The sequence below is a fragment of the Passer montanus genome, unplaced genomic scaffold (genome assembly GCF_014805655.1).
Source record: "Passer montanus isolate IOZ18808 unplaced genomic scaffold, ASM1480565v1 scaffold60, whole genome shotgun sequence".
Taxonomy (NCBI): domain Eukaryota; kingdom Metazoa; phylum Chordata; class Aves; order Passeriformes; family Passeridae; genus Passer; species Passer montanus.
In genome coordinates this window covers 1,433,430-1,452,155 of record NW_024371038.1, presented here as the reverse complement: position 1 = coordinate 1,452,155, position 18,726 = coordinate 1,433,430, and the positions used below count along the sequence as shown (strand labels likewise).

Sequence of the window (18,726 nt, the reverse complement as noted above, 5' to 3'; positions counted from 1 at the left end):
GTTTTACAGTACCTCTCCCGCTGCCTTCATTTTGCTTTTAAAGGATTGTCAGCCCATATGAGCAGAAACCTGTGAATATCCTAGTATTAAAGACAGCATGGAGCTCAATGTGTTCAAATTCTTTTCCCTAACCACAGCCCTCTTTTTAGAGGTGAATTCTGCCAACCAACTTGGGTGACACACTACTGCGCCAAAGAAAGCTGCTTACTTGGCCAAGCATATCTGCTGTACCTGGAAAAGGGCTGCTTCAGGCTGCCGGAACAAGGCTCCTGCCTTCTCCAGGACAGATCCCCAGTCTGCTGGGGGCTGGGGCAACACTGGGCTGCCAGGGCACATTGCCCAAGTGCTGAGCAGATTTAGCACCCAGCAGTGTTTCCTGTCTTGGGTCTGTGCCTGGTCTGTGAGGACCAGGGGTCACAGCGCTCGTGTGGAGCCTGGGAGGAAGGTACGGGTGAGGCTCCCACTGAATGGCACCAGGTTGTCCCCTGCCTCAAGGGAGAACCACAGAACAAGGCCTACTGAAAAAACTGGCAGAGAAAGGTGACTAGGAAGTGTGTATTTTGAAATGGAGTTTTGTTTGGTGGGTGCCAAGAGTGGCAGCTTGAGGCGGTTCAAGTAGGAAGATAACAGTGTCAGCTCTCTTCTGCTGTCAGTATTGATGTCTCAAGGAAGGGATGATGAAAAATAGTCTAAAATATGAGATATGAGCAGATGCAATGGCTCAATCACCATAAAATAGACTGAAAAGCTTCTCAGATGATAAGAGCTGAAGTTTGTGACAGAGATCCAAAGGACCCTTTGCTGTAATGGCATTAAGTTGAGAGTGGGGTGCTAGGGGAGGGCTGTCCCCATCTCCTGGGACAGGCACTGTTACTCACAAGGGGTTTCACTCTGGTGTCTGGTGTGCCACAGGAAAAGCTCTGCTCATGACTCATGCTTGTAGCTGAAAGGGGAGAGTCAGTGACTTACCCTGTGTCACTCTGTGCCCTCTCTGTCTGGGCCTAATCCCAGCAGAGCTTTACCAGTTTTGTTTATTTTTTCAATAGTATTTCGTAAAGGATTTGCTTGAGTCTGGTTTTGTGTAGGAAGATAGTCACATGGAGGCCAGAGAGGAAATTCTTCCAGAGGAAAATCTGAACCTTGGAGTGAAAACTGGTCAAAGAAGACAGAAATTTGGCTGTAGAAGTACAAACAATCTTGTCTCTGCTGTGGCAGCCTGATCCTCAACTGGGCCTTGGAGGGTGATAAAGGGAGGATAGCAATGAGTCAGGATGGATATTTGCACTCTGTCGAGGTCCTTCCTGCTATTCCCCTCTGACTCATGGATTGCACAGAGATCCCTAAATATTTCACATGCCAGTGGCCCCTGCAGCAGTGGGCGTGAGATTAAGCCCATTTTTTAATCACTGTGACTCTGGACAGACTACCCCCACTAGCATCCTCCAGACTCATCCTATTTCAGAGCAATGGAAACAGAAGTCATCCCTTATTTACACAAACTGATAGATTTGAACAGTTCTTCTTGAAAGGTACAATTATCCTAATTAAGTGAAAATCACCACCAAAAAGTTTCAATTCTCTTAAAATCAAGATGTCGCAGTTCAATTGTATTTCCAGACTCGGGCAAGCTGCTGGAATGCATGCAGTTCAACTTTCCTCTATGATATAATAGTTTAAAAGAGATCAGGGTACATTTTACCATAGTGTCTAGCAATGTGAGTTTATTCAGACTTTTGGCAGGCAGTTCTGCACACTCTTGCTAAAACTGTGAATCATCCATTGTTGGCTGATTGCACTCTAGTTGCTAAGAGATCTGTCAAGTGCATACTGAGGCTTAATTCTACATTTGCTTTAAGAAGGGCTAAATGTATTAAATTGGAGCATGTCACATCCTTCCTAAACAAGTAATTAAGACACTGCTATGAGCCTCTCTGATGGAGAGAAGGAGCTGGGAACAGCTGGAAGATTTAACTTGTGTTGAGGTTGATCTCTCTGTCTGGGAACACTAGACTTATTGCATGTTGGATTCTCACAACCTGATGCATAGTGGAAATAGAAAGGGGAGGGAGACGTTAAAAAAATAGAATTTGCAAAAGAACTTGTTTTTCAGTGTCCTTATATAAACCTCTTAAAATGATCTAATGCTTTTTCACAAAGTGTAATTTTTAGTAATGGAAAGACAATACGTCAGTGTTTCCCAAGCTGCCTTGCCCCCCGCCCCCTCCCAAGTGAACTCTACCACGGACACTGCTCCTCCCCAGTTATCCCATCACTTGGATGTGTTGCAATACACATTGCAGATCCTTGTGCTTTCACTCAGGAGCGTGCTTTACTATTCCTGTTTGCTAAGTACACCTGCAGAAGTGGTGAGTAAATGGTACTGTACAGTGTCTTTAACCACCTTGTCTGTCCTAAATAGCCACAAGCTTTTCCAGGAGACCTTTCCCTACCTGCAAGAAGAAAAGGGATCCATTTGTAGGCAGTAAGCAGGGCACATTTTCTGTTTCTGTGAATGTACTCCTGCCTGTGTGAGGACGTGTAGCAATTAAAAAAACCAAACAAAAGTAAATGAAAAAAGTTCTTTAGTCAAGATTTTGAGAGTCATCTGTTCCTAAACTACATAATTTACACTGACATTAGCCATGTGCAAGAAGTGCCTTAGTTTCTCACTAGGCTCTGTATCTTCTACCCTGTCACTGAACAAGAAGAAAAAGTCATGAAGTTGTGGTGTCTGCCAGTCTTTTCTGGTACCCAGACTAGCAATGAGCTCCCAGGTTCAGCATTGCATGTATCAGCTCCCAGACCTGTGCTGTCATATTGGGGTTGGGCTGCTTGCTGCCCATGGGTGGCCCTCTGCTTGGGCTCTGAAGAAGGGAAAGAGTTAAACACAATCCGTGCTTAATTATCTAAATGATAAATGATCTTCCTTTTAGAAATGAAAGTACTATTCCTGCATCAGCCATGGCCAATGCTTTGCTTGTACAGTGCTGTATTTTGTCAGAGCTTGTTACTGAATTTTGCTTCCTTGTGTAGGTCTTCATAGACGTGACTGAAGGCCTTTATGATCCTCTTTGAAACAGATTGAGCTCTGTGGATGCAGTTTGATAGGGATTTTGGAAATGATGCATTCTTTCTGGTGGCTGCTCTCCAAGCTGCCTGTGGCTGCTGGATGTTCTCCGTGGGCGGGATGCGGCACAGCAGAGCAGCAGTGGCATCCCCGTTGGGATGGTGGCTCTGTCCCTACAGCCGTGCCCTGTCCCTCTGTCCCGAGAGGTCTCTTTAGCTGTAGGGCAGTGCTTGCAGCCCACATGCAGACAGTGATCCTCTGAGGTGGCTTGGCTCACAAAACCCAGCAGATGGCCCATGCCCTCCCCTGGCAGTGGCCTGGGGCCCTGGGCCAGCCCGGCAGCCTTCGCAGTGGCCATATGGCAGTGTGGGTTGGTCACTTGTACCTCCTGTGCTGTCCCTGCCTGTGACCTGGTTTGCTCAGGGTTTAGCAGTTCCTTGGTGGCTGGCCAGTGATGATTGTGTGCCCTCAGTCCACTTCTGAGAAACTTGGGTGACCTTGCACTGAGGGGCTTCTGTTTGAAACACGCCTATTCAGCAGGGATTTTCATTCTCATCAGGTCTTGAGATGAGTGAAAACATTCTGCTTGTACACCAGCAGCAGTGTCACTTGTATCCTGCTTAACCTGGTACATCAGTGCTATCACTGCTAGTGATGGTCAGCATTTCATCCAAAGCTGTTGCAAACTAGAGATTGATTTGTTATAAACACACGATGATTGGTAGTAATTATTTTTTTCTTTCTATTCCTTATTACTCCCCTTATTTTGCAGATTTTTCTAGCATCCCCATAAAGATGATGAATGTAACAGAGCTCTTACCTAGGTAGAAATAATCCTGAGTTGCTTTAAAGTTGTTTTAAAACTGCTTGTTAATAGCTGCTGTGTAATGTCTTCCTGTGTTATGGAAGGTGTGGGATGAGAATTACTCTTTGTAATATCTCTGAGTATTTAACTGGCTTTTTACCCATGCAGAGCAGAAATATTTTCCTTTTTGGTGTGAATTTTGAAAGTTTCACCTTTTCTAGGTGAATAGTAATTTCTAGGTAATAATAAATCAGCATTTACTGTTGCTCTTCCTGTTGTTCCTAAGATAGGGAAATAAAGGAGGGAAGGAAAAGGTTCTCATGCATATTGATTCTGATATCCAGAGGTTTTTGCTAGGTCGCTTTACTTGTACAAATTCTCGTAATTTCTGATACATTGCACTAAAACTTGCCATCATTGTTTTGGGGTTTATATCTCATTTAATTTCATCTCTATACCAATTAGCTTAGATTTTATCTCTGATCCTTCATCTAATACAGCATTATTTTCACATGTGAGAGTGGGTTTTCTGGTCATTTAATGACATTTTCTTAAAACTGCCCCTAGGCATCACATATTTTTAGCATGCAAATTAGCTGCTCAGTGATTTAGCTCAAGTATTTCAGCTTTCTGAAAAAAAGGCTTTTGAAAATTATTAAGTCTGTGTGTTATTAAGTCTGTGTTATGTAACTGCTTTTACTTACTAGGAACATCCATTTTCTGTTTCCTGTTTGGTGTGTGTTTCACTCCATCACTTGGTCTGAAATGGAAAGGGTGCAGAATATCATCTGTATTCTGACCAAACTATCATGCCTTTATTTATGATGTACTACCCCCTAACCATGGGTTAGATTTGTCAGGAGCATCATCTTTCTTATCATTGTAAAAAGAGGTTTCTGGGGGAGCAGCTGAATGTCTTCCATGAAAGCCAAGGGAATATTGAGAAGTCTTGATGTTCCAGTGTTTTGGAGGTTTGCTTCCTACCTTTGTCCTTTTTATCAGCCTGTTACCTGCTGAAGTGGAAGCTGCATGTGAAGCAGGCCAAACAAAATACCATGTTCTTTTTGCTCTGACCTTGCAGACTGTGTTGTGGGTTTTTTTCAGCTTCTCTTCACTGTTGCATAACTACAGTTATAACTTTATTTCACCAGCCAAAACAGGTAGGAAAACAAGATTTCTGTATTTGCCTTGAGCTCTTATGACTTGCAGGACATGAAAAGCATTTAGCAGTAGGTAGAGACAGTAAGTAGTGCTGTCATCTACAAAGAATATAGCAGTCATTATTTTCCAAGGTTTCCACCTCATTACTTGACCCCCAGATCTGTAAGAAGGCACAGTGTGAAGTCACTCTGGTGAGCAGAAGACCCTTCTTATTGAGGATGCTAAAAACCCTTGCTGTACAGCATATGCTTGTGTCTGGTCTCTGAAGTGTAACTCAGTGAGTGTGAGGAGTGAATGAGGAACTCCTGAGCTGTCTCCCTTATTTGGGGCTGCATAAATAGCAAGTTTTAAAGCTGTTTTTAAAATATATTTGTTCTTCTCCAGGATGCTTGCAGGAGATGCACTGAGTGCTCAATGCCACAGCCAAAGGCAGGTGCCCATGGACCAGGTGCTCACGTTAATGTCCCCCATGCTTGCAAATGGTGCGGGCATTGATTCCCTCCCCCTAGGCTGGGTGGCAGGGCAGGTACACAACTGTGTCCTTTTGCTGGAGGGCTGGGGCTTGCCTTGCTGGGACTGTGGTCCTCAGGGAGGCTCAGCCACCTTATACAGCAGTGACAGCTTCCCCAGTGGGGCAAGGAGCGCCCAGCAGCCAAAACCAGAAACAGCTGCTCCTCGTGGCAGGAGTGCACTCAGTGGTTTTCATTTAATTTTTTCTGAGTAACTCCAGCCCCAAGCTCACCTTCTGTCTGCAGCAGGTAGCTTGCTGGCTCTGGCATCCTCCTTGCCTGAGAATGCTACAGTTACAAGCTGTCAGGTTTTTCCAGGCTTCTGATGGTGTTGATAGCATCTGCTGAGGTAATAGTTTCCATTTGGTTACAAATATATAAATTCCTCTTTATTTCTGTATGGTGGTGAAGTTGTGTAGGGCTGTGTGGAGAAAGGAAAAGCCATTAGACTGACTATAAAGTAATACTGGAGTCTAATGTATCGTCAGCTCTTGGCTGCTGTTCCAGCAGATGTGCTCCCTATTCCCAGGTGAGTCTGGAATCGGGCTGGTGTTGCGCTGTCTGTCAGTCATGGCACTGCTGCTTCTCTGTGCCATGAGGGCTTGTGCTGAGCTCCTGGATGGCAGGTATTGCTCCAGACAGGGGACCCTGAAGGGGCCCATGGCATCACCGTGTCCCCCAAAGCAGCGCTGGCAGCAGGGCAGAGCTGGGTGCTGCCCTGTGTAATCCCTTGGGATCGGTGCTGCTGCTCGGCAAAGGGTGCAGCGAAACATGGGCATGTTCCCCCTCAGAGAGAGGAGGCATAATTAGGAAATGTAGGTCATCAAAAGCAATTAGCCCAGTGCTGTGCAGCTGGGAAGGGTTCTTGCTGTATTTACTTCCTCCTCAGGGTAGCACTTATTAAAGAATACTCTAGGTGAAACCATCGTTTCTAAGATGCACTTAAAAGCCAGCAGAGAGATACTTCCCTCCCAAAATAACTTTACAGAATGAAGAGGTGTCCACAGTGCCCCAGGAGTGGGATTGGTGAGTGAGTGAAGGAGAGAGGGCTCAGCTGGCAAATGCACACCTTTTTAAAGGAGCATGATTGAGTTAGGAGTCTCACATCCTAAGTGTCTTTCTACTACAAGAACTTTAATTAATTTTCTTCAGGATTTTTTCCTTCATCTCTCTGCATTACAAGCTTCCCTTTGTTTAAATGCACTTGTATTTTATGCGTGAACAGTGGAAGATGTTTCTACAGCAGCAAAGTGCAGACTGAGTTGCAAACATGGCATGGAAATGTAGTTTGTTAAAGTGTAACACTGTTTCCACCCCCGATTTCTCTGTACTACATAGCTGAGTGCAATATTTAGCCCTATTGGAAGAATGTGGTCTCAGGAGCTGTAAAAGTGTGCAGCAGCTTGTTTGGCAGGGAAAGGAGCAAAACAAAGAACCACATTGCACCTGTTAGTGCTCTGAAAGCGCTTTCCTTACAGGCACGCAGGCATTTGCATTCTGCATTTATTGTGTAAAATATAAAGGGGCATCTGGAGTGGGTAATTCATCCTCTTCTGCCTGCCTAGAGCTCAGGTCCTGTGTTCAGGTTTAGCCCTGCTAATTCCCACCTGCAACGAAATGATCTCCTGACAAATCTGTGTGGAATTGCAAGCATCATTAATGCAGGTAATCAAAGAGTCCTCTGAGAGCTGAAATGACACTGACTTGAGCTTAGAATGAGCACCTAAGCAACTTCTTTTTGAAAAAGCAAAAAGGTGTAGTATTCTAATCTAGGTTTTGGGTTGAAATTTGATCAGTACATATCCATCACTAAGTATTAAAAGGATGTGTGCTGCATCTTAAAAAAATGTTTCAAATTCTCTACCCATGTACCTATATCACAGAAATTGTTTGGGCAAATTGTTTAAATGTCAGTGCATTGCAACTCTTGTAGACCTAAAGGTATTTAAATGCATGGAGGCCTGGCAGGGATTCCTTTGGCTTGTACTTCATTAGTATTTGCTGCACAGCTCAGAGCTGTGTAGATCAGAGTTTGTACGTGTGCCCCTTTTTGGCTGGGCTAAACATCACTGTGTCAAGAGCAGGTGGCTGCGTCCCTTTTCCAGGGATTTAGATGCTTGTCATAAATAAGAAATCCACAGTTTTGCAGGACTGCTGCTGGTGTATCACTTACATCCAAAGTGATTTTCAGGGCAGACACGTGCCTTTCGCGGCACTTTTAGTGGAAAGGTTTTGGAGAGGCTTTGGGAAGGCTCCCGTGCTCCCTCCTCAGGGCTGAGGCCATGGTTCAGCATCTCGAAGGTTGTTGTCCTCTCTTGGGCAGGAGAACTGAATGCTGTCACGTAGGAGGTTTAATCACCATGAACTCCCTGTTCTGTAACTCTCTGGTCTTGTAATTTTTGGAGCAAGTGTTGCAGTTCCCCTGAGACATTGGTGGGGGAAGAGGGGGAGGCAGGCTTGAGCAGGAGGGCTAAAAGCAGGAGCTCACTTTTGTTAGTGCTGTGTTAATGCAATTAACATGTACATTGCAGTGAAGGTAGCCTATGTACAGTTGTTGATGTTTTTAAATGAATTATTGTCTCTAGTTTCATGGCTTAAAAATGCACAAGGTGAGGAGAAAGCATGTACTGCAGACCTGTCTCGAGAGGCACAGGAGGGTGAGGGGTGTCCTGGCAAAACAGCCCAAGAGGTGCCATTGTCCCTCTCTGCATCTGCAGGGTGCACAGGAAGCTTCTGGGGGCAGAGGCTTTTCCCAGCCCATGGCTGCAGGCTGGGCTGAACTCGTGGTGAGCGTGCAAGGAAATGCAGGGCAATGCATTGATTAAAGCTTCCATCTCTTAAAAGAGACTGCACTAGCTGCTGTATGGGCTCTTCATGTTTTACTGCTTGCTGTTTTGTCCTTGTTCCCTTCTTGTGGCTGTTAGCCTCAGATGGGAAGTTGGTGCCAAAGCAGGACTTGAAAAACTGGCTCTTTCTTTTCCATTGTCACTGTGAGGTCAAGGAACAATAGCCATATTACTTACTGAATAGTGTTCTTTAAGAATTTATTAAAATTGTCAGTATAGTATTAGACTGGTAAAGGTCATTTTCAGGTTGAAATGTCCCACCTAGCCCTGTGATGGCAAATTTGATCATTAGATGATTCTCTGCTTGCTTTTTTTATATTGTGGTGTATTATTGACTGTTTAAAATCATTGGTGTGTCTTCAATGATTTAACTCCATTTCATGGCTACCAGTAAACTTCCATAGGCTTGCTGGCATTATACTTTTTTTGCCTGCCAGTGGAAACCTTACTAGAACTGGGAGATGGAAAATGGTCAGAATTTAAATTTTCTGCCATTATTGTTGTTATATATGTCTAGACACCTCAGGGCACTCTTGCAGCATGTGTTAGCATAGCTAAAATACGACAGACAGGTCAACTTCTCTGAAAACATGAATGAAACCTATTATTAGAGGGAAAAATGCTGGGTTAGTGTAACCTCTGCCTGTGGGGCCCTTGTTATAGAATAACATGGGAGCAGCCGGATGCTCCTCCGTGAAAGGCTGCTTATTGAGGGAATTCAGTGTGAAGGAAAATATTCTTTGTTGCCTCTGATGATGACTATTGCTCCTTGAGCTGAATTGGCTCCAGAGGGAGCCAGGACTGGCATCTCCCTGCCCATCCTTGGTGTGTGGCAGTGCAGATGTGGTGGCAACCACTGTGTCATGTCTGGAGCTTCCCACCAGAGAGACCAAATAGGATCAGATGTCTGTGATGATGATTCTGGGCCATTTGTGCAGCTGAAATCTGCAGGTTGGTTCCCACATACCTCAGAGAGACGATGGCAGATGTCAGAGCTGGGTGGTGATGATGCTTCCCTTCTGGTTAGTCAATGTAAAATTAAAACTTTTAAATAACCTCTGAGAATTACACTGATATGCTTTTCAGTGTTAAAAATTGCAAAACTTGGAGCCTTCTTGGTACAAGGACATATGCACACAGCAGATGAGCAGACAATGGCAGACCTGCCAGCAGCTTGACAACTAACTGTGCGGAATCTAACAAAATGCATTTTAATGCAAAACAAATACTCTTGAAGTTTTTTCAAGAAGTTTTTTATATTTGATTGATAAAACTAAGATTTAGTGAAGGAAGGATTAAATGAGTTGCTGAACTGCAAACTCGCTCAAATGAAAATTCATACCAGACTGAGCTTGGCTGAGCACTAGTGAAGCACTAGAGGTGCTCATATCATTTGCCACTGTGTTCAAATTGTGGGCACCTTGTTCAAGAAGCTGCAAAGCCCCACATTTTTCTGTTGAGGGTATTTAACTATTTTTCATTTTTCCTTTGAAAAGACTTCCCTACCTTAAAATAAGCAGAGTATCCTTGCCAAAGATCTTTCAGCCTCTTTAGAATAGGGCATTTAGATTACTGGGGACAAAGTGAGTGTCTTGAATGCTCTGTGTCAAGGCACGAACAAATGGCACAGAAACAGTAGTACAGTACAGAGTGAAACCTGACAACTTGGTGTTAAAGGAAAGGAATGCTACTGTATGCTTCGATTGTGATCAACTTATCTTCAAGTGGGTTTATTAGCAATTTAATGGAATATTGGTTATTCAAGAGCCATAATAGCCCTGGTTGAAATGTCCCTTCTGCACGGTTTTCCCATACCCTGTGGAATGAGCAGAATGTGACAGTTGAGCTTTCAACAGGCTTCATGAATTTTAAATACTTTTCAGCTGTAAAATGGGGCACATGGCGTTTGGTCAGCGATGGACAAGGAGCTGGCAGCCACTGAGGGTATTATGGGATATTGAGTGTCTGGGAGATAATGAATGCTTGGCTTATCCAGGTGCATTCTTGGCCTGCTGTGCATGTCCAGACAGAATGGAATATATTTCTCTGTCCAACATTTAACAATTGATCATTTTGTAATTGTAAGCAGAAAGTATTTAGAACATTATTTTCTCAGCATGCCTGTGTACGACTTAAATTTCATGTCATCATCTTTATCCGGCAAAATCTTCTCTGTTTTTCTCTAGCAATGCATTCATGCCACTTAAACTTTTCCACTAACCTGATTTCATGCTTAGTGGGTCTTAGAGAGTCTATTCTTCTAGTGACTTTAAATCTCCGTCTATTTAACATCCTTTTTTTTTTCCAAGTGAATTTTTTAAACCTGACTGAAATTATTTCGACTTGCTGTGGGTTGAAATTTCAGCCCAACTTTTTGTAGTGAGCTGGTTGCTGGCTCCTGCTTTATGGGAAATAGTGTTCTTGCATTTTAAAGGCTAAATGGTGAAAGAGAGGAAGGAGAAACCCAAGCATGTTTTACTCCTGGTGGGCTGTGTAAAGTTGTTCTTATATGCCTCAGTTCTGCTTAGATATTAAAGCACAACATGTTCAAAGGACAACCAGATTAATTGTGGTTTTAACTGTATGTACCTGGAAGAGGAGGTTGCTGCTTGAATTCCTGAGATCAGTCAGATTGAAGCTCCCCTCTTGCTTGATCAAGAAGCTTTTCTGGGACAAGAAACCCTAGATGCCACCCCTTATTGTTATTTTCCTGCATGTGCCAGTCCCTCTCTGTGCTGCCCTGGTCCAGCTTTTTCCATGTGTCCTCTTCCCTGTCAATGCCTGGTATGGTACTGTGCTCACCCCAGGCTCAGGTCACTCTACATCAGGTACATCAGCACATCCCTTGAGACTGTTTCAGGAGTAGGGCAGTATGTGGGTTTGGATCCATAGTTAGCAGTGCGTGGGCAGTAATAAATGGGATCATTATCTCTGTGGCCCTTTCTGAACTCCATGGTTCATAAACCACCAAAACTGTGCCAGAAACTGCACCTGCTTTTGGTGCAAGCTTTGGTTAAGCATGAAACTGTCAAAGAGCTGCGGTCTAGAAGCATTGGTGTGAGATCTGTGTATCAGGAGAATCTAACAAGTTGTCTTCTCCTTGAGAGTACAGTTCAGGAAGCCCTTGATATTCTTTCTTGTCCCTGCTGTGGTCTTGTTTGATGAAGAATGGTTGAGGCTTGAGGACAAGCTGTGCTGGTGGGTATTCTGGCCCAGCCCCTGAGCCAGGAGAGGCTGACTGATGCTGCTGTGTAACCACCCCACCACCTGGATAAGGGCCTGGCTTTGAACCTCCATGTTGGCAGAGTAGCTGGCTCTCATCAGCTGAAATGCCAAAAAAGCCTTTTTCTGGGTATGTGATGTGCAGCCCAGTTTAGTGAGGTCATGCTCAGATTAGTCAGAACTGAGCAGAGCAGATGTGATTTGTGTGGGTGTCTTGGGAGCAGCATATCCACCCAAGTCATCCAGGAGCCTGCTGCTGAGCAGGGGTGATCCACTTTGGGACCAGGCCACTGCTGGTCTTTACCTTTTCTCCCCTTCTCAAACAAGGCAGTGGGATGGACGCAAAGGCCCTGTGTGGGTGAAAAGGGATGTTGATTGCCAAAGCAAATCTGTCAGCTGGTGGAAGTGGGAATGGCAGGTACAGAACGTCCTTGCCAGGGTGTGCTGGTGGCTGTTTGTAGGACAGAGCTAACCTTTTTTGTCTTGCTCTTAACACACTCTTACTGCAGGACCTTCATGGAATAGCAGCTCTGGAGCATCTTGTTCTTATGCTCTTTTCTTAATGAGCTTTCAAGAGCCAGGGCCCTTTCTGGTATCAACACTGGGAAAATGAGTTGGAAACTCTGCCACAACCCACATCCCACAAATTTCTGAGATCAATATGCACAAGGGTGTGCATCTGACCTACTTAAAGCAAGAAAACAACCAGGAGTGGGTTTTTCTTCTTAAAAACCCTCAAAACTATTACATCACTGCTTTATTTTCTTTGAAGCCTGTGCAAGTCCAGGAAGGCAGTGCTTATCATCAAAAGGAGACAGGCTTCCCTCATGTCCAAATGGAGCAGATTCAGGCAGGCAAGAATGTGGATGGTGACCAACATTGGTATCTGGTTTTGCAAAACTGAAGTCTGCCCTTTCCTGGCTCCAGATTTGTCCATCTCTGCTTATAGCCTTTACTCAGAACCTTGCTGAAAAATGTATTATATATTGACAGTGGCACTTTGTGAGCTCAGAGCTAATGGCTCCAGAAATAATCACCTTTGAGATTATTATAGTCTAACATTTGCATATGTTAGGTCTGACATTTGCTTTGCACAGCTATGAATGCCTGTTTAAAACACAATGAAGTAAAGTCTGAAATGCAGCATTTGTGATTTAACAAGCTGGAGAAATGGGTGGTGGATGTAAACTTTCCAGAGACAGTGCAGCAGTGTGTCTTGGACTGAGAGCCCTTTTTGTTAGAACTGTGGCTGGTCTCTGGAGAGCTGAGCTGTGAGCACAGGGAGCTGAGCTCTGCTAGCTTGGAAACCTCATTTCACCTCTGGATCATGGGATGGTCTTCTGCCCTCCGAAGCTCTCTGCATCCTTTTCTTTAAGACAGGGCTGGAGGCACCTTCCCCCTTTCCCTGAGAGCTTGGACACAAAGGCAGATCAGTCATTGCAGTCATTAGAAGATGCCTGATTTGATACCATCTACAGCTTCTGCCAAGCCCCAGCTGTGCCCCTGCCCACGGGGCATTTTGGGAGCCTGAGTGGCGCCTCGCCCGTGGCCCCACCACCCAGGGGAAAAGCTGCCCTGCTCTTGGCAGGTGGGAGATGGTGGCTTGCAAAATCATTTCCCTGTTTCCACTGTCTTTTGAAAAGATAATTTCCTTCTTCTGTCAATAACATAAATCCCATAATATGGTTAGTGCACGGAGACCAGTAAATAATTTAGGAAGCAGCCTATGTTTAGAGTGCATCAAGTACTAATATAGAGAAGGAAAAAATCCCTGCACATCAGTTACAGTAATTGGTGGAAGGCACCAGCCCGAAGGGTAATGAGTTCCATTTTTAAAGCACGAGGAAATTAGATTTTTATAAATGTCAAACGCAGTTATTGTCCTCCTTCCTTGAAACAGAGCTGAGCTGGCTGGAGCCCATTGTCTCTCAATCAGCTTTGCTATGGATTAGACACATCCCATCTCACACCAGGAATGTGCTTATTAGAAAAATATCACTGCACAAAGCATACAAGCTTTAACACTCAACCCATGTACTAATGGATACATGTACAATGAAACCCAATATCACGTTACAAACCTTAAGCTGACCTGAGATAATAAGATACAGAAATCTGAAAGGATACAGATGAGTGCTCTCTTTGTGTGCAGCATTTCTGACTACCTGGGATTTTCGTTTTCAAATAAAGGAGATAAAGTGAGGGAAGGTGACTTTTCCTCTTGGCTGCTTCTAAAAGAGCAAGCAGTGTAAGTCTTCTTCATAGTGACAATGCTTGTAATCAGGTAGTGTCCAAATATTTTGTGTATTTTACTGGTGTCTCCTGGGTAACTGCGGTTCCACAGAGGACTTTTCTATTCACTGTCTTTTAGTTCTTTTCCGGAAAAAAGCAAGAGGTGGTTGTTTATACATCAAAGCTAGCTCTGTGAATTAGTCTTTCATTCATAATGAATGAAAATGTCACCAATATGTTTTAAGACACCATACTTCAGAAAATGGCTATCAGTTATTTGGAGAGGACAAAGTGTGAGCAGAATAGAGGGCTTTGTAAAATCAAATCAAAAAATCACCCCTTTTTTAAACATCTTACTTGAGGATAATAATCACCTCTCCATCCTTAGCTTGAGACTGTATCTCATTCCCACTCTGTAGGAGCTCTGTTAGAAAGTAGCACAATCCCTCATGATGTGGGAAGGTTTGAGGATGGAGCCAAGCTTTAGATTCCCTTTTGCAGTGATGAGATAAAAGATTCAGGCTACTTGTGTGGACTTTACCCCATGCTAACCCAAGTCTGAATGCTGCCTATGCTGTTTCCAAGGTGGTGCTGTGTCAAACACATTCCATGGACACGCTGTGTTGGAGACCCAGCTCAGGACTGCTGCAGGATGGCTTTAGAGATGCTGTCGTGGGGATCATGCAAGTCTGTGCTGTCCCCTCTACAGGAAATTCAGCAGATGGGCTATTCAGTCCTAGTTTGTTTTTCTGGAATCCTTTATTTACAAGTGTGCTTATGTTTTTTTTAAATTATTTTTTCCAGTTGTCTTTTTAATAATGTCAGGTTTTCCATTCAGTCTTCTTCATCTCAGCTTGTTCTTTTTTTCATTTCTGCTTCAACTGATTGAAGTTTCTGGTGTTGCCTGTAGGGGAAAAAGAAAAAAAAGTAACTTGAGACTTCTATTTTACACAAGCAAGGGATATTGAAAGATATTCCTAGCATGCATGCACCAGCAGACATGTGAACAGCACTTCCCAATTAAAACTCTTAAGAATTTCTGCTGGTTGCTTGAAGTCCTTACAAAACAGTGTTCTGTAGCTTGAATCCTTGAAAACCCATCATGGAAAAGTGATCCAGCTATTTGTATGGCAGTCATTTTATTTATTTAAATTTGGTTTTATAAGCTAAAATGAACCCAGCTGTTGGAGCAAAACAATGTGAGGATGTTACAAATATCTTTAAAACCTTGGACACCATGAAGCAAATTAAACTGGTTTTCTGTGACTTTGGAAAACTTCTAGTTCTGATAATTTTCCTTAATGTCTGTGCTACATCAACCCCTGTAAATTAAATAAAGAAGCAATTCAAGACATCTCTGATGTAGCCTGGTAGTTAAATGGTAATCAGCAACTGGTGATTAAAACATGCATATGACTCAAATCACAAATCCAAAGTCAGCATTTGCATTCCACTAGCCTCGTTAGCTAGGCACTTTAGTTAATTGGTGCTCTAGTGCAAGGGTTATTAGATGGCCTCCTGGGCCAGGGATGTGAAGTGCTGCTGCCTCCCTGCCTGCCTCTCCCTGGGGAGCTCTGTGCTGCCCTTGTTCACTGCAGTGGTCTCTTCTCAGCACCAAGCATGGCTGGAATGCTCAGGTAAAAGCAGGTTTCCCACCTGCTGAAGGGACTCACACCCACACTGGTGACTGGTGTCTCTCATCACAGCAATGCTGCCCATCCCTGGGCGCTGCTCTCATCACAATTGTTGCACATTCCTGGTCCCAGGAGGTCTTCAGGAAGCCTTGAGGCTTGAGCCTTCACTACACGAGGCACCTTCACTAGTGTCTGCATGCTGGCCAGGTTGGACACCTCTTTGCTCTCTCAGATGTTGTTCTCTGGTCCAGAGACGCTTTTGTGTCTCCCCATGGAAAGTGGGTATGGTGGTCCTGCCACAGCTCTGCTGATGCTTCTGCTTCTGGAGACATGGTCAGGGAGGAGGGCAGGAACAGGGAGTGGGTGCATGGCAGCAGCCACTGGTTTGATTTCCTCTGCAAGCCCAGACGGCTTCTGTTGGGAGCACCTGCTCAGCAGCACATCTGCTGAAAGGGCTTTCTCCTCTTAGTGTTTTGGCTTTGGAAGCTGCTGGAGGTTGTAGATTAATTGAAGCTATGACCATGCAGTAGGCGGGGTGAACCTGTTTTTTCTTGGCATTTGCCCTTCTACCTTAGGTACTCCCATCTGATGGTTTTATTTATTTATTCTAACTGCCTGTGACTGGTGTCCCAATTGGGAGTTTGCCTGTCTGCCTCGTGTTGGCACAAAAGAGTAAATTTGTGTGTTCTTGGAATGGAACCCTGCTTTTATCGTGCTGCATCTCCATTACTCCATATTAAACAATTGTTTTCTTCTTTGGGGTCTCTTGACTCTTATGCATGTAGCACCTGCACAGTAAAACCCACTGGGCTTCACAGACAAAAGAAACCATTCTGCTGTCAGCAGACGGATGTTATGAAATGTTGCCGTGTTTGTACAACAGCAGTTTTCCAATATTACCTCAGCTGTTCCCCATTTATTTGTAAAACACCACATGGGTCTGATCCACATTATAAACCTAATTGTAAAGAATGCTGGAGGTAAAACAACAAGACTAAGAAAGATGAAGCCTTTCTGCTAAGCCTGGAGGCTCGTGAGTGCCAGATTTCTGCCTGAAGTCATTTTAACATCAGGTGAAAAACCGAGGAGCACAAAAGAAGTGTTAATTGTAAAAGGCATGCTGTAGGCTCATTCCAGGCTGCATGCCAAGGCCTTAGATGGTTCTTTGTGTGGGGAGGATGAATCCCTTGCAATCAGAAACCCCCTGGATACAGTTCTGAGTTGCAGTATAACCAGAGTTCTGCAGGTGGCACAAAGATCTGCCTTTGTCCTTCACAAGTTTTAAGCGAGGCACCTGCTTTAGCAGTGTGCTTGCCCAGGGTTTTTTCTCTCAAGTGTCTGGAGGGTGAGAAGACGCTAGAGAAGAGAGGAACCTCCAGAGAGCAGATCAGGCTTGGATAAGGTGCTGCCCCAGTGTGTCCCCACACAGACCAACATCACCTGTCCTGACAGCCCCTGGGGACCTGCCCTTGCCTTTTGAGCCCGGGCTCACGGTTAGGGGATCACTCCCAAATGCCACATTGCCGAGTCATGGAGAATGAGCAGGAAAAGGTAGCTCAGCTGGATCATGTCTATCTCTTTCCTTATTCCCTAAAACCAGCACTGCTCTTAGGAACGTCTGTGAGCCCAGCTTTGTGCTGCTCTCATGCTGAGGCTGCCACAGTGAGGGTGAAGGACCTGCCACCACCAGTGTCCTTCCCCTGCTGTGGCAGGTGGAGTTTGGCAGAGCCCAGGAGTAGGGCTGCTGGGATTGCCTCTGTTGCTGTAGAGTGCAGTAAGACTAGCATGGTGTCACCTGTTTTAGCTTTGTGTGTTTTTTTTCTAGAAATGCTTAATTTAGCACTTTAAATAGATGAGTGACCTGTGGAACATGCAGAAATATAAAAGGAGTTGACTGTGTTTGTCATGTTTATTAATGCTTTCTGGGCACCTCAAGTTAACCATGGTGAGGAAGTTTCACTGAACATGAAGATGCCCCTGTGTGGGATCAAGTTCACAGGTTTCTGTGGATGAGCTCTTATTTTTATTGACATTCTGCAAGTTTGTGCTTTTGGTGAGTGGTTGGTTGTGTGTAGGTTCTTCTTTTGGCTTACAAGGCACCACAGTGATGCTGTTTGTGAACATCCCTGTTCTGGATGGCAAGTTATATGAGCCTCTATAGAAACAGATTCTGTTTTAGGCATCCTCAGCAGCCCTTAGTGGGAAAGAAGGAACCTACTGAAGCTGCATTCCCTGCTCCCAATACAAGCTTCTTTCAGCAGGAAACAGGCTCTGACTTCCAGCCGTGTGTGTGGCTCTCCACAGCAAGCAGCAAGCCCCACAATGTATAGGCATGAAATATCTTGTAATTTTAAAGCAGGGTAGCTCAAACATGCAAGGAGAAATTGCAAAGCCATAAGGAATTTGAATGTTTACTGACTAGGGGATTTTTTTTCCTGCGGGCTGAAGAGGGGCTTGGGGTAGAGCTGCCACCTCCATGGTGGGCAGAACCACCCCTTGTGTCTGAGCAGAGTGCAAGGAATGAACCTCACTCCTCTGCTGGAGCTTTTTCTGGCCCAAACCCAAGGGACAGGGTTTGCAAGAGGATATTACTGTGCAGAGGGACTGGAGTTAACATGTGCTTTTGGACCCCTTGTCTGTCCCTCCTGAATGCTGCACGGCTCCTCTGCAAAGACAAGAGCTTAATCTCTGCCACTTGCCAAGCCATCCCCCCAGACCACAGAGGCCTCTGAAGGCAGGTGGGGAGCTGTGATGGGCAGGGCCACAAAGGACCCTGCCATCCATCTTGCTTAAGGTGCATTGAAAGGCATTAATTCTTATTAATTATATGTATTTCTGGCAGGTTTTTAAAAATGTTTTCAACAGTACAATATGTCCTTAATAACTTTCTTTTAAACAGGTTGAAGCCATGAAGAGAGTACTAGAAAGTCTCAACCTTAATATAGTTGAGATGGTGGATGAAAACGCAACCTTGGATGGTGGAGACGTCTTATTTACAGGTATAACAATTACAGGTAGTGAATTGGCTGTTTACATGTTCTGACTGCCTTAAAGACTGCACGTTGTCTGATACCAGCATCAGAAAATGTCATTCCTGTGGTTTGCTGAATCGGGTGTTTGCTGAATGGCACGCAGGTTGCTGAGAGATGAGTTCTCAGTGCAACCCTCAATGTCCTGCCTAATACCTGAATAAATGGAGTAGCAGTACACACACTACAAAGAACAGCACTGTGCATACAGATTTTATTTT

The 18,726-nt window shown here is 44.5% G+C and overlaps 1 protein-coding gene across 1 annotated transcript in view; it reads left to right on the top strand.

Moving 5' to 3' along the window:
- Positions 1 to 18,726, top strand: part of DDAH1 (dimethylarginine dimethylaminohydrolase 1) — a 55,842-nt gene that overhangs the window by 21,334 nt on the left and 15,782 nt on the right. The window contains exon 2 of the mRNA XM_039727184.1: positions 18,376 to 18,475. Coding sequence (XP_039583118.1) covers positions 18,376 to 18,475 — 100 coding nt within the window. The remainder of the gene's footprint in view (positions 1 to 18,375; positions 18,476 to 18,726) is intronic.